Consider the following 19,133-nt stretch of genomic DNA (forward strand, 5'->3'; position numbering starts at 1 on the left):
TCAAATCTCAGCAACAAGCTGTAATATCTTACTGAGATCATTTAGGACCAAAACCCTTAAAACAAGTAAAACACTCTAACATAAAATCTGCTTAGTGAGAAGAATTATCTTATCAGACAGAAAGTAAGCAAATATCACCCTTATTTGAGATATTTAATCTTACTTAAATTTCAGTTTTTGCAGTGTTGTTTGTATAGTACCTAAGTCTACCTTCTAAATCAGGGGTCTTCCAGGCCAAGGACCCCCAAACAGAGCGGGGACCCCCTACTTGTGAAGTAGGAAGGTGATTCATATGGCCCCATTAGTTACAGTTTAACTGTCACAGGAAACTACTTTAGAACATTTATTTAACCAGATAAGAAACCCATTGAGATCAAGATCTCTTTCACAAGGGTGACCTGGCCAAGAGGTCAACAGCACATGTCACAGAGCAGTTTCAAAAAAGTAATACGTTAAGACATACATTTTAAAATACATAAAAGAGAACTGTAAAACAATAAAGATTTACAGCTTTTAAAAACACAGGCACTGTGCAAAAGTCTCTTGCTGTCTGTCCCTCAGGACAGAACGGAAGGCTCCAAATGGAAGTAGTTCAGTGAGTTTCAGTTTCGTCTGCAATGCATTCCATGCCATAGGGGCAGCAATGCCAAAAGCTCTTTTGCCAAATTCAGTCCGTACATAGGGAACAGTTAAAACATACAAATTGTTAGAACGTAATGCATAAGAGCTGTTTTTTCTTTGTAACAAAGTACACAAGTATGGAGGTATTAAACCTAAAAGAGCCTTATAAATGATAGTCAGCCAATGTGTGTATCTGCGTGCACTCAATGATGATAAGTCTGACTTCATATACAGTTGACAGTGGTGGGTGAGACTACGACAGCCAGTAACAAATCTTAGTGCTTAGTGAAAAACAGTGTCCAAGGATTGGAGGCGTTTAGATGAAGCACGTCTCCATAATCAATTACGGGCAAGATAGTCGCTGTCACCAATTTCTTTCTGACTTTAAGAGAGAAGCAGTTTTTATTTCTAAAAAAGAAACCAAGCTTTACCCTAAAGGCCTACTGAAATGATTTTTTTTCATTTAAACGGGGATAGCAGATCCATTCTATGTGTCATACTTGATCATTTCGCGATATTGCCATATTTTTGCTGAAAGGATTTAGTAGAGAACGACGACGATAAAGTTCGCAGATTTTGTTCGCTGATAGAAAAAAGCCTTGCCTATACCGGAAGTAGCGTGACGTCACAGGAGGAAGGACTCCTCACATTTCCCCATTGTTTACACTGCAGCGAGAGAGATTCGGACCGAGAAAGCGACGATTACCCCATTAATTTGAGCGAGCATGAAAGATTCTTGGATGAGGAAAGTGAGAGTGAAGGACTAGCGTGCAGTGCAGGACATATCTTTTTTCGCTCTGACCGTAACTTAGGTACAAGGGTTCATTGGATTCCACACTTTCTCCTTTTTCTATTGTGGATTTGTATTTTAAACCACCTCGGATACTATATCCTCTTGAAAATGAGAGTCGAGAACGTGAAATGGACATTCACAGTGACTTTTATCTCCACGACAATACATCGGCGAAGCTCTTTAGCTACTGAGCTAACGTGATAGCATCGGGCTCAAATGCAGATACAAAAGAAATAAGCCCCTGACTGGAAGGATAGACAGAAGATCATACTTGCCAACCCTCCCGTTTTTAGCGGGAGAATCCCGATATTCAGCGCCTCTCCCGACAACCTCCCGACAGAGATTTTCTCCCGACAAACTCCCGTTATTCAGCCGGAGCTGGAGGCCACGCCCCAAAAAAAAAAAAGTCTGCCGCAGCTGCGATTGGACCTGACCAGTACTGGAGTACCAATTGCTTGCCAGGGAAGATCTTCCCCAGGAAGCAAGGATTGACCAGTTTTAGTTTAGTCTTTATTTGAAGGGACAATGTACAGAAACATTAAGCTCAAAGACAGATATGTTCTGTACCAGGTTATAGCTAAATAGCTAATTTCCATCTGCAGTCCCTGGCTACCTAAATTAAAGGGATACAAAAATCATGCAATAAAATTATGACAATAAAATCATACACAAGTATTAAGAAAAAAGTCATAAAATGCCCTTTCATGGACACATACTTAATATACAATACAACCACACCTCATTTACATCATCACACAAAGACAATACATACTCTTGTTCACATCTGTCATCATTTGTAAAAACAACCATGATTTTAACAGACACACCTCACAATTTACAATAAAAAATGCTCTCATGGATAAATATAATACACATTAGGTTGATGTGTCAAACATAATGCCCATCTTAGTGACCGTGTGAGCAGCTTTGATTGCTCCAAAGCCACTTTTTAACTTCAATTGTGAATGAAGAGTAATCTGTTAGACTTTTCAAGTTTGTTGTGAGGTGGTTCCATTCCTTTATGGCTTTATATGAAAAGGCTGATTGTGCAAAAGAGGTTTTACATCTGGGTACGCTACACTGCCCCCTGGTGGAGGCTCGTGTGTTTCTAGTTGTCACAGCAGATGTAAACTGGACAAAGTTTTGGGCCATGCTAGGGAGAGATGGAAGATTCCACACTCTCGTGCATTTGATGAAAGCACTTTTGTGCGTGCCACACAGCAATGCATCATCAGAGAGGGTGTTCAGCATGGTTAGAAAAATAGTGACAGAGAATAGAAAGAGGATGGCCAATTCAACCCTTAACAAAGCATTGTACTTTCAAGTACAACAATGAGTAGATGAGTGTTGTGTGTGTGTGTGTATATGTGTAAATAAATGAACACTAAAATTCAAGTATTTCTTTTATTTATATATATAATAAAATAAATAAATATATATATATATATATATATTTATTTATTTTATTATATATATAAATAAAAGAAATACTTGAATTTTAGTTTTAATTTATTTACATCTGCTCATCAACACCCGTGCTCACCTGCGTTCCAGCGATCGACGGAAGGACGAAGGACTTCACCCGATCATCCGTGCAGTCGGCGGCTAGCGTCGGCTAGCGCGTCTGCTATCCAAGTCAAAGTCCTCCTGGTTGTGTTGCTGCAGCCAGCCGCTAATACATCGATCCCACCTACAACTTTCTTCTTTGCAGTCTCCATTGTTCATTGAACAAATTGCAAAAGATTCACCAACACAGATGTCCAGAATACTGTGAAATTTTGAGATGAAAACACAGCTTTTTTGTATTGGATTCAATGGGGTACCAATACTTCTGTTTCAACGATTGACGTCACACGCATACGTCATCATACATAGACGTTTTCAACCGGTAGTTCCTCGGGAAATTTAAAATTGCACTTTATAAGTTAACCCGGCCGTATTGGCATGTGTTGCAATGTTAAGATTTCATCATTGATATATAAACTATCAGATTGCGTGGTCGGTAGTAGTGGCTTTCAGTAGGCCTCTAAGCTTAGAGACCAAGTTGTTAATATGGGCTTTAAATGAAAGCTTTTGATCAAGAGTAAAACCCAAGTACTTGTAATTTAAGACCTGCTCTATAGGGTTTCCATTTGATGTTACAATATTTGGAATATTTTCCAGTAGCACCCTTGAATGAGAGAAAACCATTACCTTGCTTTTATCTGTATTTAAAACCAATTTAAGATCAAATAAGCGAGCCTGGATGACATCAAAAGCAGCTTGTAAAAACTCAAAAGCCTGAGTGATGGAGGCTGAACAGCAATAAATAATGGTGTCGTCTGCATAAAAATGGTACATTGCATTTGACAAATTATTGCAAAGATGTTTTAAGTAGATAGAAAATAAAATGGGCCCCAGCACTGAGCCTTGTGGAACTCCTTTGGTAATGTCCAGTAATGAAGAGGTCGTCCCAGCCACCTGTACACGTTGTGTTCTGCTGGAAAGATAGTCTGTGAACAAGCATAGCAAAATGTGTTTTCTTTTGTATCATTTTAAAGAATTAAGTAACGTTTATGACAACCTTTTCCAAAACACAATATAGAATGTGAGCTATAACAGGATTTATTTGCTTTCAAAACAGACTCCAAAAATGTACTGTGGGACCCCGTTTTTATGACTTGACACATTTCTACTTTAGCCGCCACATGGCAATAGTATTGGATATGTGTTTTGTGGCAATTCCAACTTTGACCACAGTGTCAGTTGCTATGTAGAGTGGCGCTTTCCATCATCTTCAGCAGACTGTATTGCAAAAGGATTAACCCCTCCCCCCCTTCCTCTCCAGTGTTTCCCATAAACTGCCAAGATACCTGTGGCGGTGGGGGCGTGGCTATGGGCGTGACTATAGGCGTGGTCACCATGACATCATCGAGTAATTTGCATAATTTACTACAATGATATGATTTTCTATAAAAAGGCTCAAGTTAAAGTTAAAGTACCAATGATTGTCACACACACTAGGTGTGGTGAAATTTGTCCTCTGCATTTGACCCATCCCCTTGTTCACCCCCTGGGAGGTGAGGGGAGCAGTGGGCAGCAGCGGTGCCGCGCCCGGGAATCATTTTTGGTGATTTAACCCCCAATTCCAACCCTTGATGCTGAGTGCCAAGCAGGGAGGTAAAAAATGTATACTAACTAATTAATAATAACAGTTTTGTTTTAAACGTCCATCCATCCATCCATCCATCCATCCATCCATTTTACAATATAATTACAACACTTTATGTACATATTTATATACAGATTTGAACAATAAGTTATTCACTGAAATATATTTATTAATTGTGGTTCTTACAAAAAATATATCTTATAAAATATAAAAGCTAAAATGTCTCAAAGCTCTGCCCCTTTAATTAGTGCATACTAAATAATTGAACTTTAGCCTACTACTACAACCATATTATTTACCAGCAACATAAAGTGAAACAGAGGCAGAGGTGTCCTGCCACAGTCAGTAACAAATAAACAGAAAACAGTAGTGGTGGTAGATAGACACAGAGCTTCATCAAACATCTGATCCACTGAACAAAGAGCTCCAAAAATCTTGAACTTTAGACTGCCATCAGTTTTACTCCCTACACTTAACCATGTGTTTCCTACTGCCTGCAAACTTTGCACCCTTTGTTATATACACATGTTGTGTTTCTAATATAAATACATATAATAAAGTCAAATACAAATAAGGCAACAACAGAAGTATCCTACACTTCTCTTTTGTAAAGTAAATCTGAACAGCCGATATGGGCATCTACATCAACTATATGATTTGCCTGACAAGCTGGAGAGGACAAAAAAAAAATAAAAAAAATATTTTTTTAATTTTTGTTTTTGTTTTTATTTTTTATTTGTGGCGGACGTAATTATTTCGTGGCGGGCCGCCACAAATAAATGAATGTGTGGAAAACACTGCTCTCTAGTGAGATACACCCAGGAATGGGGCCATATGAATTAATTCCCTACTGTTTATCTAGTATAAAATTCAATTTGAATTAAAACAGTCCTAAAAGTACCTCATTGTTGTTCAATAATGTAATGTTCAAATAATACACTATAATGTGGCTAATCGCTGGCACACTAATTGCTAGCCGGCCACCAGCTTGCTAATTGCCAGCTGGAAGCTAGGGAGGCAAATCGCAAGGTGGCAACTAGAGCGCTAATCGCTAGCTATCTTAAATGCTGATATGGATATAATTTAATTATTCATGTTCATATTCACTACAACTGCACTGCGGCTACTTAGATAAATGTTCAAAACATTTCAAATTGTGTAAAAATTGCATGGGAATATAAACACTGTAAAAACTGAAATCTAAGTAAAATTAAATATCTCAAATAAGGGTGATATTTGCTTATTTTCTGTCTGATAAGATAATTCTTCTCAATAAGCAGATTTTATGTTAGTGTTTTACTTGTTTTAAGGGTTTTGGTCCTAAATGATCTCAGTAAGATATAAGGCTGCAGCTAACGATTATTTTTCTATCGATTAATGTATAGATTATTTTTTCGGTTAATCTATAGATTATTTTTTTCGATTAATCTATAGATTATTTTTCCTTTTACCGATTATTTTTTTATTCAAAATGAAGATGAAAAAATAACAACATGACTAAATATTCTGTAACAATGTAAACATTTAAAACTTTTAACCTTTAACAAAATGAAAAGTATCTTATTTGCTTTTTAATGTGCAAATATAAAAGTCAACATCCAGTGCAAATCTTAATATTCTGCAATAGTATAAGCATTTCAAAAGTAAAAGTATTGCTTATTTTGCTTTAAAATGTGCAAAAATAAAGATAAACATCCAATACAAAAAGTGTAAAACGAAATATTCTGTAACAACAGTGTAAACATTTCAACAAAAGTGAAAGTATTGCTTATTTGCTAAAATGTGCAAAAATAAAGATAAACATCCAATACAAAAAAGTGCCAATCTAAATATTCTGGAGCACTGTAAACATTAAGTATTGCTTTTAAAATGTGCAAAATAAACATCCAGTCCAACACAGTACACAATAACCAATTCTACTCATTCCAGTCAGTGTCTAACAGTTGTAATGAAGAAAGGTTAGCATGTCTACATGCTCTGGTTCTTTTCATGTTTACAATATTCCCAGCAGCTGAAAATAGGCGCTCAGAAGGGGTCGATGTGGCTGGAACTGAGAGGTAATTAGCCTTCACCTCAAACCAGGACTGCGAGTGAGCTGAGCTGCAGTTTAAATTTCTAGAAGGTCAACGGGCTCACAGTGATGTTACTAGTAGTTGACTGGGAGGTGTTTATTATTATTTGGGGAGAGTCCGCTGCCTGATGCTCACCTGCTAAACACCTATCTGCTCCACGCTGAAGCGCTGACTACATGCGCTCTGAATACGCACTGCTGATTGGCTGGTAACGCTCTGAATACGCACTGCTGATTGGCTGATAATGCTTCGTGTGTACCAATCAGATGGTTGTGTGGGTGGGACAATGCTGCGTGCTGAGACAGAGGCAGAAGGAGCGAAGCAGCTTGTTAACACTTTGGCAGCTAAAGTTAGCTTTAGCTTAGAAACTCGTTCGGTACACCCCCGTACCGAACCGAAAGCCCCGTACCGAAACGGTTCAATACAAAACACATACCGTTACACCCCTAGCAGATACAAATGACACATTCATGTTTTTGTGTAATGATGACAACGTATGCTCACGCGGACGATTGACTAGTTGATGGTTTTCTTTTCAAATGTTCGTTCATAGCTGTTGTGCTGCTATGATAGGCCATTTACGCTCGACACAGTGTGCATACAACAACATTATTAGGCTGTGTATTGAAATACTCCCAAACTTTTGACGACTTTTGGCGTGATTTTTCCCCCTCGCTCGCACCGCTCGCATCGTCTGCTTTGATCGTCTGCTTTGCGCTTCGCCATGACGGTAGCGTGACGTAAATATGCGACGCGTCGACGCACAAAAACAGCGTCGACGTATTTACGTAACCGATGACGTCGACTATGTCGACGCGTCGTTTCAGCTCAATATAGGTCATAATATCTTACTAAGATATTACAGCTTGTTGCTGAGATTTGATGACCTATATTGAGTAAAACATGCTTGAAACGAGAATATCAAATGATGCAAAGCTGTGTCATCAACACTCACAAGTATAAAACTACTTCTTTAAAGTAATAATTTCTTACTTTAAGCAGGAAAAAAAAATCATGATGCCGAGCGCATATCATTATGTCAAGATAATGGCACTAGCATTTACTTAATTTAAGAATATTTTTCAACATATTGAGCAAAAAGGTCTTTTTTTTTCCACCAAGAAAAGTGCACTTGTTATTAGTGAGACTATACTTATTTTAAGGTATTTTTGGGTTCATTGAGGTTAGCTAAATTTACTTGTTTTGGAAAGTCTTGACAAGCCGAATTTTCTTGTTCTATTGGCAGATAATTTTGCTTAGTTCAAATAAAATACCCTTCATTTTTGTATTTTTTTTCTTCTTTTTAAAAACTGACTTTTTGCAGAGAAGTTGTTGTTTTTTTTAAAGTGTAATCAAAAAACGATTTCACTAACCGCCCCTGCAGTACCTCTGCGGACACCTTTGGGGTCACGTACCCCCTGGTGAAGACCTCTGCTCTAAATGGTTTATTTGCATGTTAAAAATGGTATTCATTCAATAAGACCAGTTTGATGCTCTTTATATGATTAATTATACAAATAAAAAGCCATTCTATCCCTTTAATTCCTAAGTGCAAAAGTCAAGGCATGAATGATCTATGGCCCCCGGGATGATATTTGATTAGTATTAGAACTGGCCCGCAGGCCACAGCCGCCTGCTGCTGTTTTGCACGCACCAATACTCCATCAGTGTTGGCGCTAGGACCCAGGGACCCCATCAAGTCATAAAAACGGGGTCCCACAGTACATTTTTGGAGTCCACCTTTTTTGTAACCGTTTTGAAAACAAATAAATCCCGTTATATCTCACATTCTATATTGTGTTTTGGAAAAAAGGTTGTCATAAACGTTACTTAATTTGTTAAAATAATACAAAAGAAAACACATTTTTATGCATATGTAAACACTGCAAAAAGTCAGTGTTCAAAAACAAGAAGAAAAAAAAAAAAATTAGGGGTATTTTATTTCAATCAATCAATCAATCAATGTTTATTTGAACTAAGCAAAATTATCTGCCAATAGAACAAGAAAATTTGGCTTGTCAAGACTTTCCAAAACAAGTAAAATTAGCTAAACTTAATGAACTCCAAAATACCTTAAAATAAGTATATTCTCACTAATAACAAGTGCACTTTTCTTGGTAGAAAAAAAAGAAGAGACCTTTTTGCTCAATATGTTGAAAAATATTCTTAAATGAAGTAAATGCTAGTGCCATTATCTTGACATAATGATATGCGCTCGGGATCATGACTTTTTTTTTTTCCTGCTTGAAATAACAAATGATTACTTTAAAAAAGTAGTTTTATACTTGTGAGTGTTGATGACACAGCTTTGCAACAGCTGATATTCTAGTTTCAAGCATGTTTTACTCAATATAGGTCATCAAATCTCAGCAACAAGCTGTAATATCTTACTGAGATCATTTAGGACAGGAGTATCCAAAGTGCGGCCCGGGGGCCATTTGCGGCCCGCAGCTAATTGTTTACCGGCCCGCCACACATTCTGGAAATGCTATTGCAAAAATAAAAAAGAACATTAAAAAAAAAGTGGAATGAGGTGAAATCTAATGAGAAAAAGTTGCAATGTTGACACAAAGCTGCCATGCAGGCTGTTTTTTTCTTTTGTCTTTTTTTGTTTTTCTTTTTTTTTGCCATTACTCAAAAAAAAAAAAGGCAAAAAATCCATGTTATAATGAATTATTTTCAAAGCTCTAATCAGTTCAAATATTTCACTTTAAAATGTTTTATGTGGTAAATATTGCATATATTGTGTAGTTGCCTTATAAAACATTGTTTTCTTTGACAAAAGAGCATAAAACAAACAAAATAATAGTTCAAACGTAAAATCGACAGATATATCTGAAGTTGATCTCATAACTTAAATGTTGAAAGTATTAAAAAAACAACTAATAAAAATGTATCACTTTATGAGTGGGGCACCTTTTGGATCCCAAATATATTTTAGTGGTATTTTATTTATCTTTTCACTGTGATTGCTCAAAAATATTAAAGAATTAAAATCAATGGTGTCCTGCATTATTGATCTTTTAGGGCTCTAATTACTAAATACTGCATATTTCAGTTGTACTATAAAAAAACAAAGTTGTTTTTGACAGAAAAGCCTAAAACCTTTTTTTTTTTAAAGTTGATATAGAGATTTACTGTAAGCGTTAAATAAAAAATAATAATACAAATTATACTTATTTTTAACATTTTAATAACTGAGACCCTTTATGGTCCCCGGGACCCCTAAAGGTAAAATAAATAAAAAAAATCCATATATTTTGTTATGGTTTGAAAATGAAAAATATCAAAATGGCCCCCACATGCTTTAATTTTTCCGTGTGCGGCCCTCAGTGAAAAAAGTTTGGACACCCCTGATTTAGGACCAAAACCCCTAAAACAAGTAAAACACTCTAACATAAAATCTGCTTAGTGAGAAGAATTATCTTATCAGACAGAAAATAAGCAAATATCAGCCTTATTTGAGATATTTAATCTTACTTAGATTTCAGTTTTTGCAGTGAATGTATTCAGTTATAAACATTCATTCACTTTCTTCTTTCCTTCATGGATCTAAACTTTACAGCTGCCGGTATATTTTTCTATATTTTTATTGTAATATTTTCAGAATGTGTTTGCTCTATTTTTGGCCAAAGTAAGACAAAGAAAACAATCTGAAGTTGTCTTTATTTTTTAGTTTCAATGCCATGATTTTAATAGTCCGGCCCGCGTGTGCACAGATTTTTCCTCCATGCGGCCCCTGAGCTAAAATTACTTTGACACCCCTGCTTTAATTCATCCTTAAATCTGTATAAAAACCTTGGATGACATAATTTTCCTTTTAAACAAATTAACACTAATGTGTTTATCACTTGCGGTATAATTGCAATGTGCACTAGTGGTGGGTTCAAAATAAACAGCTGCACAAATGTGTAACGTGTGTGTGTGTGTGTGTCTTTCGTAGCTGTGCTGTGCCTTCCAAGATGACCGCCACCTCTACATGGCCATGGAGTTCATGCCGGGTGGCGACATGGTCAACCTCACTATGAATTACGACCTACCGGAGAAGTGGGTTCGCTTCTACACGGCCGAGGTAGTGCTGGGCCTGGACGCCATCCACTCGATGGGTTTCATCCACCGCGACATCAAACCAGACAACATGCTGCTCGACCAGCACGGACACCTCAAGCTGGCTGACTTCGGCACGTGCATGAAGATGGATTCTGTAAGTTGCCATCTTTGAGTGTTCTCAACCCTACAGGAGGTTTGGACAGCCTTTTTAATAGCTCAACTGCACCATCTAGTGTTTAGATATGACACTAAATCACAGCTTCTTTTTTTTAACATCAGGAGGCTTTGCCACCCTTTCAAAACATCCCTTATCAAATGTCATTTCTTCCTTTCCACCTATTGTGTTTTTTTTTGCTTTCAAAGACAGGCATGGTGCACTCTGACACCGCCGTAGGCACACCCGACTACATCTCCCCTGAGGTGCTCCAATCTCAGGGTGGCGAAGGTCACTATGGACGGGAGTGCGACTGGTGGGCTGTTGGCATCGTTCTATATGAGCTGATAGTAGGTGAGTGACCTCTTGTGGATTTTGCGTGCTAATTCACTCACCGGCCATATCATCATCATCATCATTCATCATTTCTTTTTATTCCTTTCATGAAAAACTACCGTTCAAAAGTTTGGGGTCACATTGAAATGTCCTTGTTTTTCAATGAAGATAACTTTAAATTAGTCTTAACTTTATCTTCATATGTCATTATCTTGACATAATGATATGCGCTCGTCATTACATTTCTTGAAACCAGCAAACTTATACTAAAAAGTAGTTTAATTTTCTTAATGGAAAGGCAACAAGGCAACCGCTTGTTACTCTCGGGGTCTACTAGTCGCTCAGGCAAATATATACATACATACAAACACATATTTATATATATATATATATATATATATATATATATATATATATATATATATATATATATATATATATATATATATATATATATATATATATATATATATATATATATATACTACCGTTCAAAAGTTTGGGGTCACATTGAAATGTCCTTATTTTTGAAGGAAAAGCACTGTACTTTTCAATGAAGATAACTTTAAACTAGTCTTAACTTTATCTTCATATGTCATTATCTAGACATAATGATATGCGCTCGTCATTACACTTCTTGAAACCAGCAAACTTATACTAAAAAGTAGTTTAATTTTCTTAATGGAAAGGCAACAAGGCAACCGCTTGTTACTCTCGGGGTCTACTAGTCGCTCAGGCAAATATATACATACATACAAACACATATTTATATATATATATATATATATATATATATATATATATATATATATATATATATATATATATATATATATATATATATATATATATATATATATATACTACCGTTCAAAAGTTTGGGGTCACATTGAAATGTCCTTATTTTTGAAGGAAAAGCACTGTACTTTTCAATGAAGATAACTTTAAACTAGTCTTAACTTTAAAGAAATACACTCTATACATTGCTAATGTGGTAAATGACTATTCTAGCTGCAAATGTCTGGTTTTTGGTGCAATATCTACATAGTGAAGTGAATTACATTTATATAGCGCTTTTTCTCAAGTGACTCAAAGCGCTTTACATTGTGAAACACAATATCTAAGTTACATTTAAACCAGTGTGGGTGGCACTGGGAGCAGGTGGGTAAAGTGTCTTGCCCAAGGACACAACGGCAGTGACTAGGATGGCGGAAGCGGGGATCGAACCTGCAACCCTCAAGTTGCTGGCACGGCCGCTCAACCAACCGAGCTATACCGCCCCTTAGGTGTGTATATAGGCCCATTTCCAGCAACTATCACTCCAGTGTTCTAATGGTACAATGTGTTTGCTCATTGGCTCAGAAGGCTAATTGATGATTAGAAAACCCTTGTGCAATCATGTTCACACATCTGAAAACAGTTTAGCTCGTTACAGAAGCTACAAAACTGACCTTCCTTTGAGCAGATTGAGTTTCTGGAGCATCACATTTGTGGGGTCAATGAAACGCTCAAAATGGCCAGAAAAAGAGAACTTTCATCTGAAACTCGACAGTCTATTCTTGTTCTTAGAAATGAAGGCTTTTCCACAAAATTGTTTGGGTGACCCCAAACTTTTGAACGGTAGTGTATACAAGCCATATACAGTCGACACTTTCATAGTTTTTTTGTTTCTTATACATTTCCATAATCAGAAAGGAGCAGATGGAAGAATACTATTCTTATATTTATCTGCCCCCTTTTTAACACACATTATTTTAGATGACTTTATCACTGTTCCCTCCACCAACACCCCAACTCCAACATACTTTTAATTTTCGTTTAAGCATTTTCAAAATGACACGTCCAATCAAAATCAGAAATCAGTTTGATATAATTCCAGTTGTCTCTTTTTGTAACTCTTTTTAAATTCAAAGATATTCTTGCAACTTTTTAAGTCTTTGTCTAGAGAATTCCATGCTTTCACAGCAGCAACAGACAAGCACATTTGCTTCAAATTTGTTCGCACTCTTGGATGTTTAAAATCATACGGCCTTCTTTGGTTCTCATCTTCAGACGTGAACACAAATAACTTTTGTAAGTCCTTTGGAAGAACTTTATTTCTAGCTTTGAACATCACTAATAGAGTATGCAATTCTACAATATCTTTTAGTTTTAATAATACTGACCTAATGAAGAGTGGATTTGTGTGGTCTCTATATCCTACTGTAAAAATTATACGAATTGCTCTTTTCTGTGAAAGAAATAAAGGCATTATGTTGTCATCTGCATTTACCGTATTTTCCGGACCATAGGGCGCACCAGTCAGGTTTTTTTTTCATACAAAAGGCACACCGAATTATAGGCCGCATTAAAGGGGTCATTATATTGTTAATTTTTCCAAATTGAGAACACTTCCTTGTAATCTATCCATCCATCCATCCATTTTCTACCGCTTGTCCCCTTTGGGGTCGCGGGGGGTGCTGGAGCCTATCTCAGCTGCATTCGGGCGGAAGGCGGGGTACACCCTGGACAAGTCGCCACCTCATCACAGGGCCAACACAGATAGACAGACAACATTCACACTCACATTCATTAGTGTTGCCAATCAACCTATCCCCAGGTGCATGTCTTTGAAAGTGGGAGGAAGCCGGAGTACCCGGAGGGAACCCACGCAGTCACGGGGAGAACATGCAAACTCCACACAGAAAGATCCCAAGCCACATGTACTAACCCCTGTGCCACCGTGCTGCCCACCTTGTGGTCTACATAACATGTAATGGTGGTTCTTTGGTCAAAATGTTGCATAGATGATGTTTTACAGATCATCTTCAAGCCGCTTTCTGGCAGTCGCTTCAGGATGCGCCGTTTTGTGGGCGGTCTTATTTACGTGGCTCACCTTCGGCAGCGTCTTCTCCTCGTCATCTTTGTTGTAGCGGTGTAGCGTGCAAGGACGGGAGTGGAAGACGTGTCAAAAGATGGAGCTAACTGTTTTAGTGACATTCAGACTTTACTTCAATCAATAACTGAGCAGCATCTCCTCATCCGTGGCTCACTAGTACAACAACAACGCCGGAAACGTGTCCCGTGATCAACCGTCCGACCGGAACTCTCTAATAACTAAAGTTCTGTAGGTGAATTATGTAAACTCACTACACTGGTAGTATTTAGTGCTTCCATAGTGAGATATAAGTTAGAACTTTACACTACTTTATATTAGAGATGCCGATAAATGCTTTAAAATTGTACTGATATGATCCAGTTTAAGAGGTTGTTCAAAATAATAGTGCTTACAAAGTACAAAGAAGAAGAATTATGAGAAATACTTCCAACCTTATTGAAAATAAGATATTCTTCATCTCAGTATGTTAATAATGACTGAATTAATTAATTACATATTATAAAACTGTATACTAATTCATAGATGTTTTTTTATTATATAAAAAGGTCATTAAATGATTCTATATAATTGTAAACGCTTTGAAGTGGGAAAGGGGTAGGATTAAATAAGCTTTGCTTCTTCCTACTCCTTTTCGGGCATGATGTAAAATGAAATGATATGAAATTGTGTGATGTATTATGATGTAAGTGTGTTCATGTTCGAAATAAACTAAAGAAAGAAAGAAAATGTAATATCGGAAATTATCGGTATTGTTTTTTTTTTATTATCTGTATCGTTTTTTTTTTTTTTTAAATTATTATTAAATCAACATAAAACCCAAAAAACCTCCCTCCCCCATTTACACTCATTCACTCAAAAGGGTTGTTTCTTTCTGTTATTAATATTCTGGTTCCTACATTATATATCAATACAGTCTGCAAGGGATACAGTCCGTAAGCACACATGATTGTGCGTGCTGCTGGTCCACTAATAGTACTAACCTTTAACAGTTCATTTTAGTCATTTTCATTAATTACTAGTTTCTATGTAACTGTTTTTATATTGTTTTACTTTCTTTTTTATTCAAGAAAATGTTTTTAATTAATTTATCTTATTTTATTTTATTTTATTTTTTAAAAAGGACTTTATCTTCATCATACCTGGTTGTCCAAATTAGGCATAATAATGTGTTAATTCCATGACTGTATATATCGGTAAAGGTTGATATCGGTATCAGTAATTAAGAGTTCGACAATATCGGAATATCGGATATCGGCAAAAAAGCTATTATCGGACATCTCCACTTTATATTATAAATGGCATCAGCGGAGGATGAATGTCCCATAACAGGAAGATAGCGAAAAAGAAGAAGCTTATAGAGTACGGTATCGGCACGGACTACAGTAGCGGACGTGCGCACATTTTCAGGACTTATGCAGATCTCAAATACACATCAGCAGGTACCAGAAGGTAAGAAAAGTTAGTTTTGTATAATTTTGTCAAACAAAACGCCAGATAATATGTCTGCTAATGGGTGCCATTTTGCAGTCCTTATACACACACCATAATAATAATTGTATCTCTGACTACGGTAGCCGTAATGGGCCGACAATCCATCAAGCGGTGCGGCTTCAAAGTCGTACTAAAACATTTTGACAGATTTTTGAATGCCGTGTGTAATGTTCTTTATTTTCAGTGGAACATTTAAAGTTTTGGTGTTGTTTACTGGCGTCATATTGCAATCTACACATTAAAGTTCAAGTTAAAGTAGCAATGGTTGTCACACACACACTAGGTGTGGCGAAATTATTCTCTGCATTTGACCCATCACCCTTGATCACCCCCTGGGAGTTGAGGGGAGCAGTGAGCAGCAGCGGTGGCCGCGCCCGGGAATCATTTTTGCTGATTTAACCCCCAATTCCAACCCTTGATGCTGAGTGCCAAGCAGGGACGTAATGGGTCCCATTTTTATAGTTTTTGGTGTGACTACCATCTACTGGTCACACTTATCATTACACCATGTACCAAATAAAATTGCTTCGAGGTCCGTAAGAACAACTAGAATTATTCCGTACATAAGGCGCACTGTCGATTTTTGAGAAAATGAAAGGATTTTAAGTGCGCGTTATAGTCCGAAAAATACGGTACACAGATAATAATTCTCGTCTTCCCACGCAGGGGAGACTCCTTTCTACACCGAATCCTTGGTTGGAACCTACGGGAAGATCATGAATTTCAAGAACTCCCTCGTCTTTCCAGAAGATGCGGAGATGTCCCAGGAAGCCAATGAGCTCATCCGTGCTTTTCTCACCGACAGGTTTGTACTTTTCCGCCGTGTTCCACTTTTATTCTCTCTGGCCCTTGACTATAATAGAGGAGAACAACGCCGCCCTCAGGAGTCGTGCAATACTCTGCATGGATGTGGCTAAGTATCTGGTAGCTAGCCTCATGTTTTTCTTGATGCATCAATTTATTTCAGACTGAAACAACAGCACCTCTGCTGGTTGCAGCCAAGGAGTGCATGCCAATTTTAATCAAGACACGTCAACATTGTAGCTGAGATAGGCTCCAGCGACACCGAAGGGAATAAGCGGTAGAAAATGGATGGATGGATGGACATCAACATGATAAATTCCACACAATAGACAAAGTTGATCAGAATGAAGGTGATGTTGATAGTTTTTTTAATGTCCTGAGTCGCCAGCACACAGGTAGTGATTTGAGGGACTGTATGCGACCTTTACGCTGATGCCTCGAAGAAGGCGCTAACTTTCAAATGTGTTTTAAGCTTTATATTCCGCCCTCTTACGGCTTTCAGCATGTAATGATGTTACTACGCTCGTACATAGCCTGTACTTTGTGTGTTGTCAGCTAATGAAAGCAATCTAGATAGCTAATGTTGGCTATTCTTCTTCTTCTTTCTTTAGTTCATTTCGAACATGAACACACTTACATCTTAATACGTCACACAATTTCATATCATTTCATTTTACATCATGCCCGAAAAGGAGTAGGAAGACGCAAGGAAGCAATGTATATTGATTACAAATTGTTGGTTGCTTCTCTAGGACTGATTTTGTGTATGTGCATGCGCTCCCTGTATACACAGTACAGGCCAAAAGCGTGGACACACCTTCTCATTCAGTGTGTTTCCTTTATTTTCATGACTATTTACATTGTAGATTGTCACTGAAGGCATCAAAACTATGAACGAACACATGTGGAGTTATGTACTTAACAAATTAAGGTGAAATAACTGAAAACATATTTTATATTCTAGTTTCTGCAAAATAGCCACCCTTTGCTCTGATTACTGCTTTGCACACTCTTGGCATTCTCTCCATGAGCTTCAAGAGGTAGTCACCTGAAATGGTTGTCACTTCACAGGTGTGCTTGAAGCTCATCAAGAGAATGCCAAGAGTGTTCAAAGCAGTAATCATATTTTAAAGAAATTAGAATATAAAACATGTTTTCAGTTATTTCACCTTTTTTTGTTAAGTACACTGGAAAAAGTCAGTGTTCAAAAACAAGAAAAAACAAACAAATATTAGGGGTATTTTACTTGAACTAAGCAAAATTATCTGCCAATAGAACAAGAAAATTTGGCTTGTCAAGACTTTCCAAAACAAGTCAAATTAGCTAACCTCAATGAACCCAAAAATACCTTAAAATAAGTATATTCTCACTAATAACAAGTGCACTTTTATTGATAGAAAAAAATAAAATCAGACCTTTTTTCTCTCAATATGTTGAAAAATATTCTTAATCAATCAATCAATCAATGTTTATTTATATAGCCCTAAATCACAAGTGTCTCAAAGGGCTGTACAAGCCACAACGACATCCTCGGTGTCGAGTGGGTCTGACATAATATTGTGAAAGTCCAACACATCAGCGAAAGTCCAGTCCATGGTGGGGCCAGCGGGAACCATCCCGAGCGGAGACGGGTCAGCAGCGTAGAGATGTCCCCATCCGATGGACAGGCTAGCGGTCCACCCCGGAGCAGAGTAGAAAAGAAAAGAAAAGAAACGGCAGATCAACTGGTCTAAAAAGGGAGTCTATTTAAAGGCTAGAGTATACAAATGAGTTTTAAGATGAGACTTAAATGCTTCTACTGAGGTAGCATCTCTAACTTTTACCGGGAGGGCATTCCATAGTATTGGAGCCCGAATAGAAAACGCTCTATAGCCCGCAGACTTTTCTTAAATGAAGTAAATGCTAGTGCCATTATCTTGACATGATGATATGCACTCGTCATTACATTTCTTGAAACCAGCAAACTTATACTAAAAAGTAGTTTAATTTTCTTAATGGAAAGGCAACAAGGCAACCGCTTGTTACTCTCTGGGTCTACTAGCCGTTCAGGCAAATATATACATACATACAAACACACATATATGTATATATATATATATATATATATATATATATATATATATATATATATATATATATATATATATATATATATATATATATATATATATATATATATATATATATATATATATATATATATATATATATACTGTATATGTATATATAGAGATATATATATATGTGTTTGTATGTATGTATGTATGTATGTATGTATATATTTGCCTGAGCGGCTAGTAGACCCAGAGAGTATCAAGCGGTTGCCTTGTTGCCTAAATATATATATATATATATATATATATATATATATATATATATATATATATATATATATATATATATATATATATATATATATATATATATATATATATATATATATATATATATATATATTTGCCTGAGCGGCTAGTAGACCCAGAGAGTATGTAATATATATATATATATATATAACATATATATATTACACACACACAGCCTGGCCCCCAGCCAAATTTTTTTTTATTGTAATTTTGAAGAATTTACCTGAATGTGCATGTACTATTTCTGTTCAAAATAGTTTGAAATGTCACATGTGAAATGTTTAAATATTAACTGTCAGTTTACTGTACTGTGCCAACTGTACTACTATATGAGTACGTATTTTCTCTCATTTCATTGAAAATAAAACAGCAAAGTCCATTTGGCTGTCATCTGTTTTAATTATGAGACACAATTGTGTC

General features: G+C 36.6%; 1 protein-coding gene across 2 annotated transcripts in view; it reads left to right on the top strand.

The window, feature by feature from the left end:
* Nucleotides 1-19,133, top strand: part of LOC133641115 (rho-associated protein kinase 2-like) — a 146,500-nt gene that overhangs the window by 43,532 nt on the left and 83,835 nt on the right. For both annotated transcript variants that reach the window (XM_062034989.1, XM_062034988.1), the window contains exons 5-7: nt 10,581-10,841; nt 11,051-11,195; nt 16,213-16,351. In XM_062034989.1, the coding sequence (XP_061890973.1) occupies nt 10,581-10,841; nt 11,051-11,195; nt 16,213-16,351 (545 nt within the window). The remainder of the gene's footprint in view (nt 1-10,580; nt 10,842-11,050; nt 11,196-16,212; nt 16,352-19,133) is intronic.

The sequence above is a fragment of the Entelurus aequoreus genome, linkage group LG23, assembly GCF_033978785.1.
Source record: "Entelurus aequoreus isolate RoL-2023_Sb linkage group LG23, RoL_Eaeq_v1.1, whole genome shotgun sequence".
Lineage (NCBI taxonomy): Eukaryota > Metazoa > Chordata > Actinopteri > Syngnathiformes > Syngnathidae > Entelurus > Entelurus aequoreus.